The following is a 26,006-nucleotide window of genomic DNA, read 5'->3' as shown; positions in this document are numbered from 1 at the left end:
AATTCAGAAGGCAGGAGGAGGGCTTGTTGGACAGAGGTATCCTGGGGGGTTCGTGCTGAGTTCGACCACAATACGAAGCAACATTCATTTCCAGCCCATCCAAATGCTCCATTCAACCCAAAATGTCCCCAACTTCACTGTCATTATTTTTAAATTTGCCTCCATGGTGTATCCATGGTGAAATATAAACAGAAAAGCATGTAAAGTATGAATTACTGAAATGTGCACTCACCCTACAGGTTACACACAACCAAATGTTTTCCCATAGACTTCTATAGTAACATTATGATTTTTTTTTAAATAACTAAGCATTCAACAGCTATTACCTGTACGTGTGTGCACAGTTTGGCCTTAGAGCAGCAATAAAAAAAATAAAAATGACTAGCTTAGCCAGCTCCTTTTCCGAGTACCGGAAGCTAAACACACCATCCCCAGTTTCGCACCAAATGTCACCTACTTGAAAATAGCTGTGGTCACATTCAGCATAAGTCATCATGTTGAAAAAGACAGTACTAAATATAGAAAAACATGGTCAGTTTTAATAACTGGGTGGATGTACATTTGAAAGACATAAAAATCTTACAGAATATCCTCCAATCACAGCCTGCAGATATCTCTCGATCTGCACTGAAGGCTCCCTACGAAAACCGCACTCTCCAAACTGGTACTGATTTGGTGTAGTAGAACCTGTAGACAAATCAGAATATATTTGCACTTGTCAAATCTGTGATATATATATGTAGCTTCGCAGAAAAAAAATGGAAATTGGATTAAACTTCACTACTTGTTCCTATCCAGCATGTCTATATGGCACCAGAATACATAGTTTTGATGCACAGAAAGAGTTGTGAGAGTTTCATGATGTACACTTCATCAATGTTTTACAAAAGGGAATTTCTGTATTAATAAAGAAGTTTTTACCTTCATGCACTGACCATGGAAGTTCATTTATATTTCATAAAAGATGGTGGTCAGGGGTCAATTCTATAAATGATTGAGGCTGCATAGATCATATCACCCTAAAATATTTTTTCGACTAAAACAATTGAACAAATCTTTAAACCTCAAAACCAGTTACAATACATATTTAAAATTGAGTAGTGGTCTGTTGTTTGCCTTCCTTTGCTGACATCATCAGAACATAGCAGAGTCTGCTACATTCATGGAATATGGTTTTGACACTCATGACATGATGCGATTGATATTGTTTGAGATTGCTCGAACTTACACCATCCATTGTTTATATAATTAAACACTCAAATGGCTGTCAGCATTTGGTAAATCATCTATGGAGGGGCTATCACAAATATTTGTGCTTTCATATACTCCAAAAATCAAAAGTATAATCATCTATGATATAGGCTGGTGACATAAGTACACATGGAAAGGAATCAGAAAAAAATCTCAAAATTGGACAGAGAGCATGGAATTCAGGCCAACAATAAGCAAGGGACTCATTAAGCAGCTTTAAAGTCATCATATATGTAAGGCTGGATAATGAACTTTACCAGAAAATAGGAAGTAAAGGGGTGCATTGTTAACAGCAATCTCAAACACTGACCAGTGAACCATACTGCCTATTAAAGCCGAGAAATTGAAATGGACCCTCAAGTAGAAAAAAGCTTTTTGAAACCACAACATGGAAGGAAATTACACTTAACTCTATTGATTTATTTAGTTAAGACTTTAAAATACTCACAGGACATCAAACATTCTTACTGTTTAATGTTTCAAGGTGGCTAAACTTGCTTATTTCAGTTATTTGCCAGTTTCAATGAAACAAAGTTAAAATTCCATATAATTTTGAAAATGTACAGCTTATCCTGACATAAATGTAATTCTTTTTATTCACAATTAACAGTGTCATGCAATACCAGCTTAAAATAGTGTTTCTCTCCAATAATTTATGGGTTTATAGGGCAATGAAAGATACAATGCATTTTACTAAACAGTGGAGATAATTTAGTATTGTCGAACACTATCACATTCTTTACAGATGATTTCAGAACCATAATGTTACATTCCAAAAGAGCCACTGGATATTATTTTCATCTAAGCAGGTTCTGGGACTGGTGTATAGCCCTTACTTCATGTTTGCAAACTAAAAAACTGCACAGTGAGGCATTAAGGGAGCACTGTCAGAAATGTCTAGTGCATGAGGGTGATCTTATTATGGCACTTGATAGTGAGCAACAGAGGGGCCTCAAGTGGACTGGGGTTCTTAAATGTACTTACTGTACCTACATGTCCAAGTTCCACAACTTCTACAAGGTAATAAAGCGCAGCGAGGCAAAACAAGGGTTGTCGATCACACACTGCCAACACCGGACTTCGGATCAGCTTCTCCAAATGCCAAATTCGATGTCGAAACTCCTACTTCTTCTGCATGAGTGCACATATACCTCCCCAGTCAACATCAGGCATGTGAAAAGCTGAAAAAAGTGTTCAGACAATATCAAATGGCAAACCAGTTTGGATATAACAGCCAGGAGTCAGTTCTTGAGGGGACAAAATAATTATTTGAAAAGCATATGAGTGAAAAATAAGTCTGTTTTTAGAAACTTAATAGAAAAATAGCATCATTCATTCACACAAGAGCACCTAATAGAAAGACATATTGGTATGTTACATTGTTTACTATAAATAAGGGGATGTTTGACATATTCTGCTGTCAGCAGTGTACATGCTTCATACTCAAGATAACGGCATCGCGTAACTTAACTGGCAAGCGATTGACACAAGGCAGAAATTGTTGTGGCAGTGGTGACTCTATCCTAATTTGTTGTCAAATTCATCAGTTTCAACAAATTCAGAAGGCAGGAGGAGGGCTTGTTGGACAGAGGTATCCTGGGGGGTTCGTGCTGAGTTCGACCACAATACGAAGCAACATTCATTTCCAGCCCATCCAAATGCTCCATTCAACCCAAAATGTCCCCAACTTCACTGTCATTATTTTTAAATTTGCCTCCATGGTGTATCCATGGTGAAATATAAACAGAAAAGCATGTAAAGTATGAATTACTGAAATGTGCACTCACCCTACAGGTTACACACAACCAAATGTTTTCCCATAGACTTCTATAGTAACATTATGATTTTTTTTTAAATAACTAAGCATTCAACAGCTATTACCTGTACGTGTGTGCACAGTTTGGCCTTAGAGCAGCAATAAAAAAAATAAAAATGACTAGCTTAGCCAGCTCCTTTTCCGAGTACCGGAAGCTAAACACACCACCCCCAGTTTCGCACCAAATGTCACCTACTTGAAAATAGCTGTGGTCACATTCAGCATAAGTCATCATGTTGAAAAAGACAGTACTAAATATAGAAAAACATGGTCAGTTTTAATAACTGGGTGGATGTACATTTGAAAGACATAAAAATCTTACAGAATATCCTCCAATCACAGCCTGCAGATATCTCTCGATCTGCACTGAAGGCTCCCTACGAAAACCGCACTCTCCAAACTGGTACTGATTTGGTGTAGTAGAACCTGTAGACAAATCAGAATATATTTGCACTTGTCAAATCTGTGATATATATATGTAGCTTCGCAGAAAAAAAATGGAAATTGGATTAAACTTCACTACTTGTTCCTATCCAGCATGTCTATATGGCACCAGAATACATAGTTTTGATGCACAGAAAGAGTTGTGAGAGTTTCATGATGTACACTTCATCAATGTTTTACAAAAGGGAATTTCTGTATTAATAAAGAAGTTTTTACCTTCATGCACTGACCATGGAAGTTCATTTATATTTCATAAAAGATGGTGGTCAGGGGTCAATTCTATAAATGATTGAGGCTGCATAGATCATATCACCCTAAAATATTTTTTCGACTAAAACAATTGAACAAATCTTTAAACCTCAAAACCAGTTACAATACATATTTAAAATTGAGTAGTGGTCTGTTGTTTGCCTTCCTTTGCTGACATCATCAGAACATAGCAGAGTCTGCTACATTCATGGAATATGGTTTTGACACTCATGACATGATGCGATTGATATTGTTTGAGATTGCTCGAACTTACACCATCCATTGTTTATATAATTAAACACTCAAATGGCTGTCAGCATTTGGTAAATCATCTATGGAGGGGCTATCACAAATATTTGTGCTTTCATATACTCCAAAAATCAAAAGTATAATCATCTATGATATAGGCTGGTGACATAAGTACACATGGAAAGGAATCAGAAAAAAATCTCAAAATTGGACAGAGAGCATGGAATTCAGGCCAACAATAAGCAAGGGACTCATTAAGCAGCTTTAAAGTCATCATATATGTAAGGCTGGATAATGAACTTTACCAGAAAATAGGAAGTAAAGGGGTGCATTGTTAACAGCAATCTCAAACACTGACCAGTGAACCATACTGCCTATTAAAGCCGAGAAATTGAAATGGACCCTCAAGTAGAAAAAAGCTTTTTGAAACCACAACATGGAAGGAAATTACACTTAACTCTATTGATTTATTTAGTTAAGACTTTAAAATACTCACAGGACATCAAACATTCTTACTGTTTAATGTTTCAAGGTGGCTAAACTTGCTTATTTCAGTTATTTGCCAGTTTCAATGAAACAAAGTTAAAATTCCATATAATTTTGAAAATGTACAGCTTATCCTGACATAAATGTAATTCTTTTTATTCACAATTAACAGTGTCATGCAATACCAGCTTAAAATAGTGTTTCTCTCCAATAATTTATGGGTTTATAGGGCAATGAAAGATACAATGCATTTTACTAAACAGTGGAGATAATTTAGTATTGTCGAACACTATCACATTCTTTACAGATGATTTCAGAACCATAATGTTACATTCCAAAAGAGCCACTGGATATTATTTTCATCTAAGCAGGTTCTGGGACTGGTGTATAGCCCTTACTTCATGTTTGCAAACTAAAAAACTGCACAGTGAGGCATTAAGGGAGCACTGTCAGAAATGTCTAGTGCATGAGGGTGATCTTATTATGGCACTTGATAGTGAGCAACAGAGGGGCCTCAAGTGGACTGGGGTTCTTAAATGTACTTACTGTACCTACATGTCCAAGTTCCACAACTTCTACAAGGTAATAAAGCGCAGCGAGGCAAAACAAGGGTTGTCGATCACACACTGCCAACACCGGACTTCGGATCAGCTTCTCCAAATGCCAAATTCGATGTCGAAACTCCTACTTCTTCTGCATGAGTGCACATATACCTCCCCAGTCAACATCAGGCATGTGAAAAGCTGAAAAAAGTGTTCAGACAATATCAAATGGCAAACCAGTTTGGATATAACAGCCAGGAGTCAGTTCTTGAGGGGACAAAATAATTATTTGAAAAGCATATGAGTGAAAAATAAGTCTGTTTTTAGAAACTTAATAGAAAAATAGCATCATTCATTCACACAAGAGCACCTAATAGAAAGACATATTGGTATGTTACATTGTTTACTATAAATAAGGGGATGTTTGACATATTCTGCTGTCAGCAGTGTACATGCTTCATACTCAAGATAACGGCATCGCGTAACTTAACTGGCAAGCGATTGACACAAGGCAGAAATTGTTGTGGCAGTGGTGACTCTATCCTAATTTGTTGTCAAATTCATCAGTTTCAACAAATTCAGAAGGCAGGAGGAGGGCTTGTTGGACAGAGGTATCCTGGGGGGTTCGTGCTGAGTTCGACCACAATACGAAGCAACATTCATTTCCAGCCCATCCAAATGCTCCATTCAACCCAAAATGTCCCCAACTTCACTGTCATTATTTTTAAATTTGCCTCCATGGTGTATCCATGGTGAAATATAAACAGAAAAGCATGTAAAGTATGAATTACTGAAATGTGCACTCACCCTACAGGTTACACACAACCAAATGTTTTCCCATAGACTTCTATAGTAACATTATGATTTTTTTTTAAATAACTAAGCATTCAACAGCTATTACCTGTACGTGTGTGCACAGTTTGGCCTTAGAGCAGCAATAAAAAAAATAAAAATGACTAGCTTAGCCAGCTCCTTTTCCGAGTACCGGAAGCTAAACACACCACCCCCAGTTTCGCACCAAATGTCACCTACTTGAAAATAGCTGTGGTCACATTCAGCATAAGTCATCATGTTGAAAAAGACAGTACTAAATATAGAAAAACATGGTCAGTTTTAATAACTGGGTGGATGTACATTTGAAAGACATAAAAATCTTACAGAATATCCTCCAATCACAGCCTGCAGATATCTCTCGATCTGCACTGAAGGCTCCCTACGAAAACCGCACTCTCCAAACTGGTACTGATTTGGTGTAGTAGAACCTGTAGACAAATCAGAATATATTTGCACTTGTCAAATCTGTGATATATATATGTAGCTTCGCAGAAAAAAAATGGAAATTGGATTAAACTTCACTACTTGTTCCTATCCAGCATGTCTATATGGCACCAGAATACATAGTTTTGATGCACAGAAAGAGTTGTGAGAGTTTCATGATGTACACTTCATCAATGTTTTACAAAAGGGAATTTCTGTATTAATAAAGAAGTTTTTACCTTCATGCACTGACCATGGAAGTTCATTTATATTTCATAAAAGATGGTGGTCAGGGGTCAATTCTATAAATGATTGAGGCTGCATAGATCATATCACCCTAAAATATTTTTTCGACTAAAACAATTGAACAAATCTTTAAACCTCAAAACCAGTTACAATACATATTTAAAATTGAGTAGTGGTCTGTTGTTTGCCTTCCTTTGCTGACATCATCAGAACATAGCAGAGTCTGCTACATTCATGGAATATGGTTTTGACACTCATGACATGATGCGATTGATATTGTTTGAGATTGCTCGAACTTACACCATCCATTGTTTATATAATTAAACACTCAAATGGCTGTCAGCATTTGGTAAATCATCTATGGAGGGGCTATCACAAATATTTGTGCTTTCATATACTCCAAAAATCAAAAGTATAATCATCTATGATATAGGCTGGTGACATAAGTACACATGGAAAGGAATCAGAAAAAAATCTCAAAATTGGACAGAGAGCATGGAATTCAGGCCAACAATAAGCAAGGGACTCATTAAGCAGCTTTAAAGTCATCATATATGTAAGGCTGGATAATGAACTTTACCAGAAAATAGGAAGTAAAGGGGTGCATTGTTAACAGCAATCTCAAACACTGACCAGTGAACCATACTGCCTATTAAAGCCGAGAAATTGAAATGGACCCTCAAGTAGAAAAAAGCTTTTTGAAACCACAACATGGAAGGAAATTACACTTAACTCTATTGATTTATTTAGTTAAGACTTTAAAATACTCACAGGACATCAAACATTCTTACTGTTTAATGTTTCAAGGTGGCTAAACTTGCTTATTTCAGTTATTTGCCAGTTTCAATGAAACAAAGTTAAAATTCCATATAATTTTGAAAATGTACAGCTTATCCTGACATAAATGTAATTCTTTTTATTCACAATTAACAGTGTCATGCAATACCAGCTTAAAATAGTGTTTCTCTCCAATAATTTATGGGTTTATAGGGCAATGAAAGATACAATGCATTTTACTAAACAGTGGAGATAATTTAGTATTGTCGAACACTATCACATTCTTTACAGATGATTTCAGAACCATAATGTTACATTCCAAAAGAGCCACTGGATATTATTTTCATCTAAGCAGGTTCTGGGACTGGTGTATAGCCCTTACTTCATGTTTGCAAACTAAAAAACTGCACAGTGAGGCATTAAGGGAGCACTGTCAGAAATGTCTAGTGCATGAGGGTGATCTTATTATGGCACTTGATAGTGAGCAACAGAGGGGCCTCAAGTGGACTGGGGTTCTTAAATGTACTTACTGTACCTACATGTCCAAGTTCCACAACTTCTACAAGGTAATAAAGCGCAGCGAGGCAAAACAAGGGTTGTCGATCACACACTGCCAACACCGGACTTCGGATCAGCTTCTCCAAATGCCAAATTCGATGTCGAAACTCCTACTTCTTCTGCATGAGTGCACATATACCTCCCCAGTCAACATCAGGCATGTGAAAAGCTGAAAAAAGTGTTCAGACAATATCAAATGGCAAACCAGTTTGGATATAACAGCCAGGAGTCAGTTCTTGAGGGGACAAAATAATTATTTGAAAAGCATATGAGTGAAAAATAAGTCTGTTTTTAGAAACTTAATAGAAAAATAGCATCATTCATTCACACAAGAGCACCTAATAGAAAGACATATTGGTATGTTACATTGTTTACTATAAATAAGGGGATGTTTGACATATTCTGCTGTCAGCAGTGTACATGCTTCATACTCAAGATAACGGCATCGCGTAACTTAACTGGCAAGCGATTGACACAAGGCAGAAATTGTTGTGGCAGTGGTGACTCTATCCTAATTTGTTGTCAAATTCATCAGTTTCAACAAATTCAGAAGGCAGGAGGAGGGCTTGTTGGACAGAGGTATCCTGGGGGGTTCGTGCTGAGTTCGACCACAATACGAAGCAACATTCATTTCCAGCCCATCCAAATGCTCCATTCAACCCAAAATGTCCCCAACTTCACTGTCATTATTTTTAAATTTGCCTCCATGGTGTATCCATGGTGAAATATAAACAGAAAAGCATGTAAAGTATGAATTACTGAAATGTGCACTCACCCTACAGGTTACACACAACCAAATGTTTTCCCATAGACTTCTATAGTAACATTATGATTTTTTTTTAAATAACTAAGCATTCAACAGCTATTACCTGTACGTGTGTGCACAGTTTGGCCTTAGAGCAGCAATAAAAAAAATAAAAATGACTAGCTTAGCCAGCTCCTTTTCCGAGTACCGGAAGCTAAACACACCACCCCCAGTTTCGCACCAAATGTCACCTACTTGAAAATAGCTGTGGTCACATTCAGCATAAGTCATCATGTTGAAAAAGACAGTACTAAATATAGAAAAACATGGTCAGTTTTAATAACTGGGTGGATGTACATTTGAAAGACATAAAAATCTTACAGAATATCCTCCAATCACAGCCTGCAGATATCTCTCGATCTGCACTGAAGGCTCCCTACGAAAACCGCACTCTCCAAACTGGTACTGATTTGGTGTAGTAGAACCTGTAGACAAATCAGAATATATTTGCACTTGTCAAATCTGTGATATATATATGTAGCTTCGCAGAAAAAAAATGGAAATTGGATTAAACTTCACTACTTGTTCCTATCCAGCATGTCTATATGGCACCAGAATACATAGTTTTGATGCACAGAAAGAGTTGTGAGAGTTTCATGATGTACACTTCATCAATGTTTTACAAAAGGGAATTTCTGTATTAATAAAGAAGTTTTTACCTTCATGCACTGACCATGGAAGTTCATTTATATTTCATAAAAGATGGTGGTCAGGGGTCAATTCTATAAATGATTGAGGCTGCATAGATCATATCACCCTAAAATATTTTTTCGACTAAAACAATTGAACAAATCTTTAAACCTCAAAACCAGTTACAATACATATTTAAAATTGAGTAGTGGTCTGTTGTTTGCCTTCCTTTGCTGACATCATCAGAACATAGCAGAGTCTGCTACATTCATGGAATATGGTTTTGACACTCATGACATGATGCGATTGATATTGTTTGAGATTGCTCGAACTTACACCATCCATTGTTTATATAATTAAACACTCAAATGGCTGTCAGCATTTGGTAAATCATCTATGGAGGGGCTATCACAAATATTTGTGCTTTCATATACTCCAAAAATCAAAAGTATAATCATCTATGATATAGGCTGGTGACATAAGTACACATGGAAAGGAATCAGAAAAAAATCTCAAAATTGGACAGAGAGCATGGAATTCAGGCCAACAATAAGCAAGGGACTCATTAAGCAGCTTTAAAGTCATCATATATGTAAGGCTGGATAATGAACTTTACCAGAAAATAGGAAGTAAAGGGGTGCATTGTTAACAGCAATCTCAAACACTGACCAGTGAACCATACTGCCTATTAAAGCCGAGAAATTGAAATGGACCCTCAAGTAGAAAAAAGCTTTTTGAAACCACAACATGGAAGGAAATTACACTTAACTCTATTGATTTATTTAGTTAAGACTTTAAAATACTCACAGGACATCAAACATTCTTACTGTTTAATGTTTCAAGGTGGCTAAACTTGCTTATTTCAGTTATTTGCCAGTTTCAATGAAACAAAGTTAAAATGCCATATAATTTTGAAAATGTACAGCTTATCCTGACATAAATGTAATTCTTTTTATTCACAATTAACAGTGTCATGCAATACCAGCTTAAAATAGTGTTTCTCTCCAATAATTTATGGGTTTATAGGGCAATGAAAGATACAATGCATTTTACTAAACAGTGGAGATAATTTAGTTTTGTCGAACACTATCACATTCTTTACAGATGATTTCAGAACCATAATGTTACATTCCAAAAGAGCCACTGGATATTATTTTCATCTAAGCAGGTTCTGGGACTGGTGTATAGCCCTTACTTCATGTTTGCAAACTAAAAAACTGCACAGTGAGGCATTAAGGGAGCACTGTCAGAAATGTCTAGTGCATGAGGGTGATCTTATTATGGCACTTGATAGTGAGCAACAGAGGGGCCTCAAGTGGACTGGGGTTCTTAAATGTACTTACTGTACCTACATGTCCAAGTTCCACAACTTCTACAAGGTAATAAAGCGCAGCGAGGCAAAACAAGGGTTGTCGATCACACACTGCCAACACCGGACTTCGGATCAGCTTCTCCAAATGCCAAATTCGATGTCGAAACTCCTACTTCTTCTGCATGAGTGCACATATACCTCCCCAGTCAACATCAGGCATGTGAAAAGCTGAAAAAAGTGTTCAGACAATATCAAATGGCAAACCAGTTTGGATATAACAGCCAGGAGTCAGTTCTTGAGGGGACAAAATAATTATTTGAAAAGCATATGAGTGAAAAATAAGTCTGTTTTTAGAAACTTAATAGAAAAATAGCATCATTCATTCACACAAGAGCACCTAATAGAAAGACATATTGGTATGTTACATTGTTTACTATAAATAAGGGGATGTTTGACATATTCTGCTGTCAGCAGTGTACATGCTTCATACTCAAGATAACGGCATCGCGTAACTTAACTGGCAAGCGATTGACACAAGGCAGAAATTGTTGTGGCAGTGGTGACTCTATCCTAATTTGTTGTCAAATTCATCAGTTTCAACAAATTCAGAAGGCAGGAGGAGGGCTTGTTGGACAGAGGTATCCTGGGGGGTTCGTGCTGAGTTCGACCACAATACGAAGCAACATTCATTTCCAGCCCATCCAGCACCTGTATAAGAAATACAAAAGCAGCCATGTTACATGTAGTCCCAAAAGCTGGCAATTATTTCGCCGCAATATAACTGAAAAAATGCTGATGTGACGTGACATATAAACTTACCCACAGACAATACATTTTTCCAGAGAGTGTAGCAAAATTTTATCAAAGTTTTATTTACAATTTGAAAAACTATAATAATATGAGTATTAAAATTCATCATCACTTTTCAAGTTTACTAAAATGTCACCAGTTGGAAGATGTCACAGATAAACAAGGATTTTAACTAAGTTTGATCGTCACAGGTTTATCCCCAATTTGCCAGCACAATGCAGAGGATTAACAGTTACTGGGAGTGAGCATGGTTTCACGCCGCTTTTAGCAGTTACTGTGTTTATACAAGCACAGAAGTCATGCTAAAACACTCACAGTAGTTATTGAGTAAACTCAACTGAGGATTATACAAGTATCCATCACAACCTTTGAAAGCTAACATGTGAATAAACTCAGTTCACTGAAATTTAAATAATTAAGGCACTTGCAGTGACCAATTAACAAGTAATCAGTGAGATAGTATAGAAATACTGGGAACGCTAAACAACTTCATTGTAAATAGACAAATGCACCTGTGAATGGTCAAAGTTTTAAATACCGAGTGAAACAAAGATGAGGTGCCAGCCTACACTGGAAATGCTGTATGCTGCATGTCCAGCCTCCATCATCACCTCCAGTGATCTTTTCGCGATGCCGCGCCTTGCGCATAACCATTGTCATTGGGCAAATGTAAAAATCACAAACCCTAACGAGATTCTGTCTACATGGTCACACTCGGTGATTGTGAAGATCTAAAATTCTATCAACAGTGAGACAAAATGGCTGTTCATATTCTTTTCCAATATCCTCTTAGAATTAGTGATAAATGTTAAGTCCCACACAAAACTTTCTCTTAATAATTCTACAAAATACCAAACAGAAAGTGGGGTGTGGGAAAATGGGACATATTCCTACGTGAAATAATAAGACATAAGCAGTGATGGTTTAAACATATTTTTATTTCAAAAGAAATCTGGATCGGTAAACAAGCAAAACTTGCTTATGTAAATACCTCTCCAGGTAATAACTTTACAACAGCTGGTTATATATCAGATTATATGTAAAATAGTGCTAAACATAAACATACTAAATGCACAAATGAAATATATGAAGCCAATACAAGTGGTGTCTGTGAAATAAGATATAGCAGTTTTCCATTACTACATGCATAAAATTAAGCTACTCGAATCTTTTGCTTTTGACAATGAAATCGTGAACTGATTTAAGAATAGTCATGTTTGTAGAACTGCTAACTGAACTATTGCCATGTAATACCGTTTTTAAATCATACCCATGTGTGTAGAAGTACATAGTGTTTCTGATATTATGGTATTTTTGACAGGTATAGAAAAAGTGAATTGCGTCTTCAAAGTGATACCCACAAGTGCAGTCAGATATGTCTGATACATGTCGTCTAAACTTATCAGCGTTTAGGTCACTACAGCCGAGCCAAATGATAAGCAGTGATGACTGTTCTATCATAATTGTACTATCTAAATCATAAATTTGGCGAACGAAAAACGTTATATTTGCAGTCACCCTAAATGACTCACGTGGGCAAAACTTAAAACGAATATGTTCTCAATCCACAAACAATCACTTCATTAATGGCGAGCATTTACCAACCCGCGACAATTGTGTCAACTCGGGGTATCCCCTAGCAATAAACTCGCTTCTAAACTCACTACTGTTCTACTGTCGGGTAGCCACAATGGCTAGACTGGACCCTCGTGGAATGGTTCATGCCATAAAAGTCCAGCAACCGAACACTAATTAAGACGGGCCGACCTTGTGTTCATGGTCTGGTGAACACAGGTCAATGGCCGCTCATTAACTCAAGATTCACATCTCACTGTTTAGATTTATCTTACTATCCATTTGATATATTTTCCAACTTCAACTGAAACCCGGTCCCGTGTTACACGCATGGCACACACGTATGCAACGAGTGACTCACGGGTGCTCAACGGGTTGCACACGCGTGTTTAACGGGTACTCAACTCGTGTGCAACCCGTTGAGCACCCGTGGCACATGCGTGGTAAAAGCGTTCTCAATGCGTGTTAGGGGAATGAACTTTAGGCAGTAGTGTAGTGTAGTGTTGTGTAGTGTAGTGTAGTGTAGTGTAGTGTAGTGTAGTGTAGTGTAGTGTAGTGTAGTGTAGTGTAGTGTAGTGTAGTGTAGTGTAGTGTAGTGTAGTGTTCTTAGAATTATTAACAATGATAACTATTGTTCGATATTTGGTTGGAAGCATTCTCCAATGGTGGGGATTCAGATTGGAGAAATGGAGGGGCTGAAAAGGGTAATTTGCCTGGATCATGATATGGAAACGGTTCAGATCTTTATGCTACATTTGTATCTAAAGAAGTACACATTCATGCTGTAAAATTTGCCATCCACCCCTTTTAAATGGTGACAGAGTCAAAATTACAAAATATTTGCAGTATTATATACATCTATAATACAAATGTATATTTTGTCATTTTGCGTAAATATCCAGGTGAGCGATACAGGCCCTATGGGCCTCTTGTTCTCAACATGCTAGGCATAATATAGCTGGACAGAGGCTAGGGGACCTTCCCTTCGCTCACCAGTTAACCGTAACCACATGGTACACATGGGGACAGGCTTGCCACGGATGGTTGGAGAACTGCAGGGAGCTGAGGGCAGTTAAGTTGATGGTACAGCCAGATAAAAGAGATCATGTTACAACTGAAGTGTTATTGCAGGATTATGGATTATGGCAATGATGTAATAGAGGTAGTATTCTTGGAATAAACAATTGTTTTGATGAAACTGAAACTAATGTTATGTACCTCCCTGACATTTTCGGTTTGTATTACCATAAGTCATAGATCATTTTGAAAATCTACAGGCAATAAATATATAGTGTTATGAATAACTTTTACCCTGATATGACCAATACCATTGATTTCTATTTGAAGTGCATTTTCGACACATCTATGAAAACATATTTTTTAATTAAATCGATACTTATGTATGTCATCCCAGCAAGGACGTCATTACAACTTGCTCTTTTATTTTCTTGTGGTCATACATCTTATTTTTTTGGTACATTCAACCATATACAAAACTTTATTTAGTGCACCCACTGCATGATCCATTGGCAAATTTCATATGCAGTATGTGGAATTTCCCCAGACATTTGCTATATTTTGTTGTGTATTTGTTATTTGATAAATGCTGTCTTATCAGTGAACATTTTGATTGAATAATTCAGTGATCTTATTTGGATGGGAATATATGGACATATATATCAGCTGAACTTAGCTGACCAAAGAGATTCAAGTTTTGGTCTCATGGATAAAGTCATAAATTGCTTTGTTATCAATGAGATTACGGTAGGTGTGGTGTTATAAACATTTCTAAAATCTGGAATCAACATAAACCAAATTATAATTGAGGTCTACATGCTTTGAATGTACAAATATCACTGATCTATTTGGATGTACATGACCAATATGCTTCTCAGCTTCAATGTGTTTCTTTAGAGCTGTTGTTTGGATAGTTTGGTATTGACAAATGAGTTAGTTTCATGTTTGTTTGTTATTTAACACTGCTGTTAGCAATATTCCACCTATATGAGAGCGGTCTTTAAATAATCGAGTCTGGACCAGACAATTCAATGATTAATACTATGAGCATTGATCCAACACAATTGGGATACGATGACATGCATCAACCAAGTCAGCGAGTCTGACCACCCTATCCCGTTAGTCGCCTCTACGGACAAGCATAGTTGCCTTTAAAGGCAAGCATGGGTTGCTGAAGTCCTATTCTACCCCAGATCTTCACAGCTTAGTCATTTTCATTTATGGGATTAGTGTACACATGGCGTTTAAGTCTATATTTAATAGTTTCATACATTTCAAATATTTTTCTGATTACAGTTTTCGCAACATACAAGGATTGGAGTATTGCATCTATACTCAGCTCTCTGCCATGAAAAGTGCAAGAGAAAAGTTGGTGAAAGCTGTGAAGAAAATAAGAGGGAAGCCAACCATGGATGCTGTCAGTGAGACAGTGGGATGCTGTTTGCGCCCAGCCAAAGAAACTCTTAGGATGTGAGTATAGTGCAGGTGATGTCAAGTACTGTCAGGCTATGAGTACACATCAGGTGATGTCAAGTACTGTCAGAGTGTGTGTGTACACATCAGGTGATGTCAAGTACTGTCAGAGTGTGAGTACACATCAGGTGATGTCAAGTACTGTCATAGCGTGTGAGTACACATCAGGTGATGTCAAGTACTGTCAGGTTATAAGTACACATCAGGTGATGTCAAGTACTGTCAGAGTGTGTGTGTACACATCAGGTGATGTCAAGTACTGTCAGAGTGTGTGAGTACACATCAGGTGATGTCAAGTACTGTCAGGCTATGAGTACACATCAGGTGATGTCAAGTACTGTCAGAGTGTGTGTGTACACATCAGGTGATGTCAAGTACTGTCAGAGTGTGTGAGTACACATCAGGTGATGTCAAGTACTGTCAGAGTGTGAGTACACATCAGGTGATGTCAAGTACTGTCATAGCGTGTGAGTACACATCAGGTGATGTCAAGTACTGTCAGGTTATAGGTACACATCAGGTGATGTCAAGTACTGTCAGGGCGTGTGAGTACACATCAGGTGATGTCAAGTACTGTCAGAGTGTGAGTACACATCAGGTGATGTAAAGAACTGTCAGAGTGTGTGAGTACACATCAGGTGATGTCAAGTACTGTCAGAGGGTGTGAGTACACATCAGGTGATGTCAAGTACTGTCAGGTTATGAGTACACATCAGGTGATGTCAAGTACTGTCAGAGGGTGTGAGTACACATCAGGTGATGTCAAGTAGTGTCAGGTTATAAGTACACATCAGGTGATGTCAAGTACTGTCAGAGCGTGTGAGTACACACCAGGTGATGTCAAGTAGTGTCAGGTTATAAGTACACATCAGGTGATGTCAAGTACTGTCAGAGAGTGTGAGTACACATCAGGTGATGTCAAGTAGTGTCAGGTTATAAGTACACATCAGGTGATGTCAAGTACTGTCAGAGAGTGTGAGTACACATCAGGTGATGTCAAGTACTGTCAGAGTGTGTGAGTACACATCAGGTGATGTCAAGTACTGTCAGAGTGTGTGAGTACACATCAGGTGATGTCAAGTACTGTCAGAGGGTGTGAGTACACATCAGGTGATGTCCAGTACTGTCAGGTTATAAGTAAACATCAGGTGATGTCAAGTACTGTCAGGTTATAAGTACACATCAGGTGATGTCAAGTACTGTCAGGGCGTGTGAGTACACATCAGGTGATGTCAAGTACTGTCAGAGTGTGAGTACACATCAGGTGATGTAAAGAACTGTCAGAGTGTGTGAGTACACATCAGGTGATGTCAAGTACTGTCAGAGGGTGTGAGTACACATCAGGTGATGTCAAGTACTGTCAGAGGGTGTGAGTACACATCAGGTGATGTCAAGTACTGTCAGGTTATAAGTACACATCAGGTGATGTCAAGTACTGTCAGGTTATGAGTACACATCAGGTGATGTCAAGTACTGTCAGAGCGTGTGAGTACACATCAGGTGATGTCAAGTACTGTCAGGTTATAAGTACACATCAGGTGATGTCAAGTACTGTCAGGTTATGAGTACACATCAGGTGATGTCAAGTACTGTCAGAGAGTGTGAGTACACATCAGGTGATGTCAAGTACTGTCAGGTTATAAGTACACATCAGGGGATGTCAAGTACTGTCAGGTTATGAGTACACATCAGGTGATGTCAAGTACTGTCAGAGCGTGTGAGTACACATCAGGTGATGTCAAGTAGTGTCAGGTTATGAGTACACATCAGGTGATGTCAAGTACTGTCAGAGCGTGTGAGTACACATCAGGTGATGTCAGGTACTGTCAGAGCGTGTGAGTACACACCAGGTGATGTCAAGTAGTGTCAGGTTATAAGTACACATCAGGTGATGTCAAGTACTGTCAGAGAGTGTGAGTACACATCAGGTGATATCAAGTACTGTCAGAGAGTGTGAGTACACATCAGGTGATATCAAGTACTGTCAGAGGGTGTGAGTACACATCAGGTGATGTCAAGTAGTGTCAGGTTATAAGTACACATCAGGTGATGTCAAGTACTGTCAGAGCGTGTGAGTACACACCAGGTGATGTCAAGTAGTGTCAGGTTATAAGTACACATCAGGTGATGTCAAGTACTGTCAGAGAGTGTGAGTACACATCAGGTGATGTCAAGTAGTGTCAGGTTATAAGTACACATCAGGTGATGTCAAGTACTGTCAGAGAGTGTGAGTACACATCAGGTGATGTCAAGTACTGTCAGAGTGTGTGAGTACACATCAGGTGATGTCAAGTACTGTCAGAGTGTGTGAGTACACATCAGGTGATGTCAAGTACTGTCAGAGGGTGTGAGTACACATCAGGTGATGTCCAGTACTGTCAGGTTATAAGTAAACATCAGGTGATGTCAAGTACTGTCAGGTTATAAGTACACATCAGGTGATGTCAAGTACTGTCAGAGGGTGTGAGTATACATCAGGTGATGTCAAGTACTGTCAGAGGGTATGAGTACACATCAGGTGATGTCAAGTACTGTCAGGTTATGAGTACACATCAGGTGATGTCAAGTACTGTCAGAGTGTGTGAATACACATCAGGTGATGTCAAGTACTGTCAGAGGGTGTGAGTACACATCAGGTGATGTCAAGTACTGTCAGAGGGTGTGAGTACACATCAGGTGATGTCAAGTACTGTCAGGTTATAAGTACACATCAGGTGATGTCAAGTACTGTCAGGTTATGAGTACACATCAGGTGATGTCAAGTACTGTCAGAGCGTGTGAGTACACATCAGGTGATGTCAAGTACTGTCAGGTTATAAGTACACATCAGGTGATGTCAAGTACTGTCAGGTTATGAGTACACATCAGGTGATGTCAAGTACTGTCAGAGAGTGTGAGTACACATCAGGTGATGTCAAGTACTGTCAGGTTATAAGTACACATCAGGGGATGTCAAGTACTGTCAGGTTATGAGTACACATCAGGTGATGTCAAGTACTGTCAGAGCGTGTGAGTACACATCAGGTGATGTCAAGTAGTGTCAGGTTATGAGTACACATCAGGTGATGTCAAGTACTGTCAGAGCGTGTGAGTACACATCAGGTGATGTCAGGTACTGTCAGAGCGTGTGAGTACACACCAGGTGATGTCAAGTAGTGTCAGGTTATAAGTACACATCAGGTGATGTCAAGTACTGTCAGAGAGTGTGAGTACACATCAGGTGATATCAAGTACTGTCAGAGAGTGTGAGTACACATCAGGTGATATCAAGTACTGTCAGAGGGTGTGAGTACACATCAGGTGATGTCAAGTAGTGTCAGGTTATAAGTACACATCAGGTGATGTCAAGTACTGTCAGAGCGTGTGAGTACACACCAGGTGATGTCAAGTAGTGTCAGGTTATAAGTACACATCAGGTGATGTCAAGTACTGTCAGAGAGTGTGAGTACACATCAGGTGATGTCAAGTAGTGTCAGGTTATAAGTACACATCAGGTGATGTCAAGTACTGTCAGAGAGTGTGAGTACACATCAGGTGATGTCAAGTACTGTCAGAGTGTGTGAGTACACATCAGGTGATGTCAAGTACTGTCAGAGTGTGTGAGTACACATCAGGTGATGTCAAGTACTGTCAGAGGGTGTGAGTACACATCAGGTGATGTCCAGTACTGTCAGGTTATAAGTAAACATCAGGTGATGTCAAGTACTGTCAGGTTATAAGTACACATCAGGTGATGTCAAGTACTGTCAGAGGGTGTGAGTACACATCAGGTGATGTCAAGTACTGTCAGAGGGTATGAGTACACATCAGGTGATGTCAAGTACTGTCAGGTTATGAGTACACATCAGGTGATGTCAAGTACTGTCAGAGTGTGTGAGTACACATCAGGTGATGTCAAGTACTGTCAGGTTATGAGTACACATCAGGTGATGTCAAGTACTGTCAGAGCGTGTGAGTACACATCAGGTGATGTCAAGTACTGTCAGGTTATAAGTACACATCAGGTGATGTCAAGTACTGTCAGAGAGTGTGAGTACACATCAGGTGATGTAAAGTACTGTCAGAGTGTGTGAGTACACATCAGGTGATGTCAAGTACTGCCAGGTTATGAGTACACATCAGGTGATGTAAAGTACTGTCAGAGTGTGTGAGTACACATCAGGTGATGTCAAGTACTGTCAGAGTGTGTGAGTACACATCAGGTGATGTCAAGTACTGTCAGAGTGTGTGAGTACACATCAGGTGATATCAAGTACTGTCAGAGGGTGTGAGTACACATCAGGGGATGTCAAGTACTGTCAGGTTATGAGTACACATCAGGTGATGTCAAGTACTGTCAGAGGGTGTGAGTACACATCAGGTGATGTCAAGTACTGTCAGAGTGTGTGAGTACACATCAGGTGATGTCAAGTACTGTCAGAGGGTGTGAGTACACATCAGGGGATGTCAAGTACTGTCAGGTTATAGGTACACATCAGGTGATGTCAAGTACTGTCAGAGCGTGTGAGTACACATCAGGTGATGTCAAGTACTGTCAGGTTATGAGTTCACATCAGGTGATGTCAAGTACTGTCAGGTTAGAAGAACACATCAGGTGATGTCAAGTACTGTCAGGTTATAAGTACACATCAGGTGATGTCAAGTACTGTCAGGTTATAAGTACACATCAGGTGATGTCAAGTACTGTCAGGTTATAAGTACACATCAGGTGATGTCAAGTACTGTCAGAGGGTGGATTGTACACAGCTCTAAATATCAGATTCAAGCATAGGTTATTGCTGTATATTCATGGGACAATATTTTATGAGTTAGAGTCAATTGTACTTTAGGCCATAAGGCCATAATACTGAAAAACCTGTCTGTCTATCTATTTTCAAACTATGCAATGTCATATACATTGCATAGTTTGAAAAAAGACAGACAGATAAAATCCTGATTTTGTCTTGACATTGTTTTCGTTTCTCTTTCAGATGCCCTTTCTGTAAGACAGATGAGCTGTTTAATGCTTATGAGGCAAAGATTTTCTCCTTTAGGGAAAGGTATGTTATATGCAGAAAAAAATGAATCTGAAGTTATACTTGGGACAGTATAACTGAATGAGAGAGAAGAATTGGAATGTCTGTTATGGGTGATAAGATGATCTCCAATTGCTCCACTCATTATGTTTATCTGTCGAGCATCTTGTTAACTGACTGGTGATTGCATTATGCACTATTCCTTTTCTTAAGAGCTCTGTCTGCTTTTGGATCTTTAGGATCCCAGCTCAGGTTTTTATCGAAGGTGACAGTGTTTATTGACCTCAAGGATGCCTGTTTCCATGATCTTCGAGGAATTTCCTGAAGTCCTTCAGTTTGGACAAGCAGCAGTACTGTCACAATACATGCCAACTCTTTTTGCATGAGATTCAACGTCCCCCGCCTGGGGTATCATCTCTCATTTATAAAGGACCCTCCTCTGACGTCATTAACCCTGGCAGACACCTACATCCCTCATCAGCGCCATCTCCTGTGCAACGTTCTATTACACATGATGGCCATCGAGATTGTGCCCTACCCGGTCAGCCATAGTGGTCAATGCTCTCAGCATTCCTTGGGAAGGATTCCGCCTCCTGTACTCCTTATACCAGGGTTCTCAAGAGGTAAGGAACACTCAGAACCTTGTTCTGACTTTGGCGAGAAGTTGGTTCGTGGAGCTCCGAAGTCTCGCCAGTGATGATTGACTAGAACTTCTGGTTTGGCCAAACCTTCTACTTCAATGTACAGCCAACTACTGCAACTGAGCCCAGACAGTGCCATTAATTCAGTGCTAGGTATAACGGGTGATTGCCATGTGATGAAAATACCGGAATTACAAGCTTTGCTGCATTCTTTTGGGCTTGAAGATCAAAAGACCAAGTTCAGAGCACTGAACGTGATGTTACAGTCATTGCGGAAGGCTCCTTTCATCATAACTTTTACACTCCATCAGGAAGACCAATTTTTTTTAATTTAGTCGCTAACCCGTGCCGTCACAAATTATGTTGGACCAATGAGTGAGTCTGCCAACCTCTTTTCTTAATACCCCAGACTAGAGGGCTCACTAGCTGTTAGCATTCACTCGGTAGATCAGTTCTAGATTTTTGTGCATGCTTTTATCTCTTACTGCCTCTGTACCCAGTCTCCCTGGGTTTTTTTCTTTAAAAAAAACAGCAGTAAAAGCATTAAGGAGTAATGCAGGATAAGTATAAAAATGTAAAAAATATTTAGATTTTACTAAATTTGTGAAGCATGCATCTGGTGAATGAAATATGGAAGTTTTATTCAAGGAACAAGTTTGTATATTTGAGAATATTGTAAAAAAGATTAGAAAGTGAACATTCATTAAATGTTTAAACTCTCAACCAAATTTGGTTGTAAATACAAAAAGGTCAGTGGGTTAAACTGTAGTACTTTGCGAGCGAGCAGATAAAGTCAAAATGAAAGACCAATCAGGAAAAAGCATGAAGAAAGTTACAAATCCGTGGCACAGGTTGCCCAATATTCTGAGGCGCTGCACTTTGCTGTGCAGAGTGGCATTCTTTGGGCATTGCAGAAAGCTATAATCATTCAAATTCTGGTTCGGACAGATTATGTTTCTAGGTTTGTCAGCACTATACTCGTGCTCATTGGTTTCACCATAGTGGTAAACGTCTGAGACCTACATTACTTCAGGCTGTCCTCCCACATTATACTGACACGCCAGTGTATGACTGGAATACTGTTCAAAGCAGTGTTAAAACACAACACACTCACACACTCACACACTCACACGCTCACTTAATGAAGGGAGGTTACACTGTGGAAAATTGCAGTACTTCAAATATTATTCATCTTTGCTGTTCAAAAAAAAATTCTAATTTATTTCAGCATGAAAAAACCCCAAAGAAATACACTTAGGTACATATTTTCTCAATATATAGACACATTTAGATCACTTCTTTCAGTGGCATTTAGAAGTTGGTGTGATGAAGTAAGATGAGTTCTATGGATGAACAACTTCTTTATTACAATTAGTGCGACGTTTCAGTGTAGATCCTAACACCTTTATCAAGCAAGTGATGGATAGTGCTTACTTACTTACTTACTTTGGAGATTTAACGTGCGCTTTCCGACTGTAGCGTATTTCGCACACGGGCCTGGCCGGACCATTTATTGTATTCCGAGAAGGGTGAAAGTGATGTGTGCAACACAAGAGGGGGCTTTTAGGGGTTGCTTATATCGATTTTTTGAAATTTTAAAATTTGGAATAAATGCCGAGGTGGGTGGAGGAGGGAACTAAGGGAGCCGGGTGAGGTGGGTGTATGTATGTTTATTGGATTTTGGATTGGTAGATTAATTAGTTTTTAGATGCGCTTGATTAGGCCTGTTTTGATTAGGAATACGCCTAGGGCCTTGAAGTTTTCTAGTTTATTTTGAGGGTTTAGTATTTCATCTAGAGTAGGAACCTTATTTAGATTGAGGTTGGTTTGTAGTGTGGTTCTGTGTGTTTGGTAGTGGGTGCAGTGGATGAGTGCGTGTTCTGTGGTTTCGGGTTGTTTGCAGTGGGGGCAGTTGCCTGTGGTGTGTCTTTTAAGTTGTTTTAGGTGGTTATTTAGGTTCGTGTGTCCTGTTTGGAGTTTTGTAATTAATCTGTCAATTTTTTTTGAGGGGTGTAGGATTTTAGGTTTGGCTAGTGGTTTTCTGAGCACTTTTTGGATTTGGCTATTTGAGTTTTGATATTGATTATGCCATTTTTTGGTTATTTTTTGTTTGTTTACACTTTTAATTTCTGATTTTGAGATGGGTAGGTTTAGGCTTATTTCTGGTATTTTGAGAGATAATTTAGCTGCTTTATCGGCGCTTTCATTGCCGTAAATTCCTACGTGGGCGGGGATCCACAAGAAGGTTATTTGTTTGCCTGCTTTTGTTAGGTCGTTGGAGCTTTTAAGTATTTGGTTTATTAATTTAGGTCGTTTTTTGGTATTTTTGTTTTGGAGGGCTTGTAGCCCACTAAGCGAGTCAGTGAGAATTAGGATTTTTTTGTTGTTTTTTGATTGTTGGTTATGCAGGGCTGAGGCCATGCCCATAAGTTCGGCCGTGAATATAGATTGGTTGTTAGGGAGTCAGTAAGATTGTGTGGATGTAACTGGTTGTGTGGTATGGACTCCGAAACCTGTGTGGTTGGAGATCGGGTCTGAAGATCCGTCAGTGTATATGTGACACCAATTTGGCCAATTTTCGTGTATGTATGAAAGTGTGGTGGTTTTAGCTATGTTTGGGTCAGTTTGTTTATTTATTTGGTTAGTTAGCGTTGTGTCTATTTGGGGTATTTTGAGTTTAGGGGTGAAGATATTTGATTTTTTGCAGTTTTGTTTAAGATTTTGAGTTTGGTGTTCATTGAGGTAGTTAGTTATTCTTTGGGATATTGGGGTGAGTAAGGGGTGTTTGCGAGCTAGAGCTTGGTTTCTTGGGCTAATGTTTTGGTTAATTAGGTTTTGGATGAGAGGGTTTGTTTGGGACGCGGCCCAGAAATTAAGGCTTAGATGTTCCCTGCGTAGATTTAGTGGCATTTCTCCTGTAAGGGCCTGAAGTGAGGTGTAGGAGGTGCCATGTTGGGTGCGTGTAATTAGTTTAAGGGCTTGGTATTGTATTGAGTCAAGTTTTTTAGTTAGAGAGTTGTTTAGGGTATTGTATATGGCGCAGCCGTAGTCTAGTTTTGATCTAATTAGTGTTGTATATAGTGAGAGGAGGGTATCTTTGGAGGCTCCCCAGTTGGAGCCGGTGAGACATCTTAATGTGTTAAGGTCTTTGCTGCATCTAGTTTTTAGGTTTTGGACGTGAGCCTCCCAGGTGAGGTGTTGATCGAAAATAAGTCCTAAGAATTTGGTTTGTTTTTGGAATTTGATTGTTTGGTTGTTTAGCTGGAGGATTGGGTGGGCAGGTTTCATGTTTTTATGTTTGAATACTACTCCTGTTGTTTTATCTGAGTTAAGGGAGAAGCCCCATTTGTCTGCCCATTGTTGTATTTTATTTAGAGATTTTTGGATTAAGTTTTCTGCCATTTTAATGCTTTTAGTGCGGATCCATAGGATAGTGCTAAACAACATAGGTATATATACTTATTAACATCAAAGTTTATACAGTAAATGATTGATGGACACAGAGAGCTGATTAAGATAATTGGAAGCCAGTGGATGACTAATGAACACAGAGTCAACAAGCAGACTGATAGAGATGATGGAAGCCAGTGGATTAATTGGATGGACATAGGGATTTAGCAATTAGGGGATGGTAAGCAGGCTGGCTGGATCCTTTTGATGTAGATGGCTTCTAGGTGTTTCCTGATTTTGTAGTCTGATTGATTGTTGGCCAGGATCTTGATGTTGTTCCACTGGATGTTGTGGTCGGGGTGGGTCTGGGTGTGGTCGGAGATTATTATACTTGTTTCCTGTAACATATATACCTATGTTGTTTAGCACTATCCATCACTTGCTTGATAAAGGTGTTAAGGATCTACACCGAAACATCGCACTAATTGTAATAAAGAAGTTGTTCATCCATAGAATTCGTCTTACTACATTAAGATCATATTGCAACATGTGTTGTTGAAGGTTTGTATCCAGGTTTACCAGTGTACTGGCCTCCACATGGAACAGTTGTGGCTCCAGGACCCCTTGATGCTCCTTCCCAGGCACACTGTGTAGATGAGCCTCCACCAAGCGCCATGACCCCTTGGTGCTCCTTCCAAGGCACACTGTGTAAATGATACCTTAACCTAGCCCCATGACCCCTTGGTGCTTCTTCTCAGGCACACTGTATATGAGCCTCCGCCAAGCGCCAAAACCCCTTGGTGCTCCTACCCAGGCACACTGTGTAGATGAGCCTATACCGAGCACCAGGCAGGACCCCTTGATGCTCCCTCCCAAGCAGACTGTGTAGATGAGTCTCTTCTGAGGTCTAGGACCCCTTGATGTTCCTACCCAGGCACACTGTGTAGATGAGCCTTAACTGAGCACCATGACCCCTTGATGCTTCTTCTCAGGCACACTGTGTAGATGAGCCTCTTCAAAGCTCCAGGACCCCTTGGTGCTCCTACACCGGCACAGTGTGTAGATGAGCCTCTACCGAGCACAATGACCCCTTGGTGCTCCTTCCCAGGCACACTGTGTAGAAGAGCTTCAGCTGAGCACCATGACCCCTTGGTGCTCCTTCCCAGGCACACTGTGTAGATGAGCCTCTACCGAGCTCCAGGAACCCTTGATGCTCCTGGGGCGGTTGGGTAGCCTAGTGGTTAAAGCGTTCCCTCGTCACGCCGAAGACCCGGGTTCGATTCCCGACATGGGTACAATGTGTGAAGCCCATTTCTGGTGTTCCCCGCCGTGATATTGCTGGAATATTGCTAAAAGCGGCGTAAAACCATACTCACTCACTCACTTGATGCTCCTTCCCAGGCACACTGTGTAGATGAGTCTCTTCTGAGCTCCAGGACCCCTTAATGCTCCTTAACAGGCAC

At 39.4% G+C, this 26,006-nt stretch overlaps 1 protein-coding gene across 3 annotated transcripts in view; it reads left to right on the top strand.

Annotated features, from left to right (window-relative positions):
- Positions 1 to 26,006, top strand: part of LOC124114713 (E3 ubiquitin-protein ligase SHPRH-like) — a 460,251-nt gene that overhangs the window by 334,861 nt on the left and 99,384 nt on the right. For all 3 annotated transcript variants that reach the window (XM_046475414.2, XM_046475413.2, XM_046475415.2), the window contains 2 exons: positions 15,321 to 15,494; positions 20,468 to 20,536. In XM_046475414.2, coding sequence (XP_046331370.2) covers positions 15,321 to 15,494; positions 20,468 to 20,536 — 243 coding nt within the window. The remainder of the gene's footprint in view (positions 1 to 15,320; positions 15,495 to 20,467; positions 20,537 to 26,006) is intronic.

Source organism: Haliotis rufescens, unplaced genomic scaffold (genome assembly GCF_023055435.1).
Source record: "Haliotis rufescens isolate VD_foot unplaced genomic scaffold, xgHalRufe1.0.p SCAF_5, whole genome shotgun sequence".
Lineage (NCBI taxonomy): Eukaryota > Metazoa > Mollusca > Gastropoda > Lepetellida > Haliotidae > Haliotis > Haliotis rufescens.
Note: the sequence above shows the minus strand (reverse complement) of the source record. Positions and strands in the feature narration are given on the sequence as shown.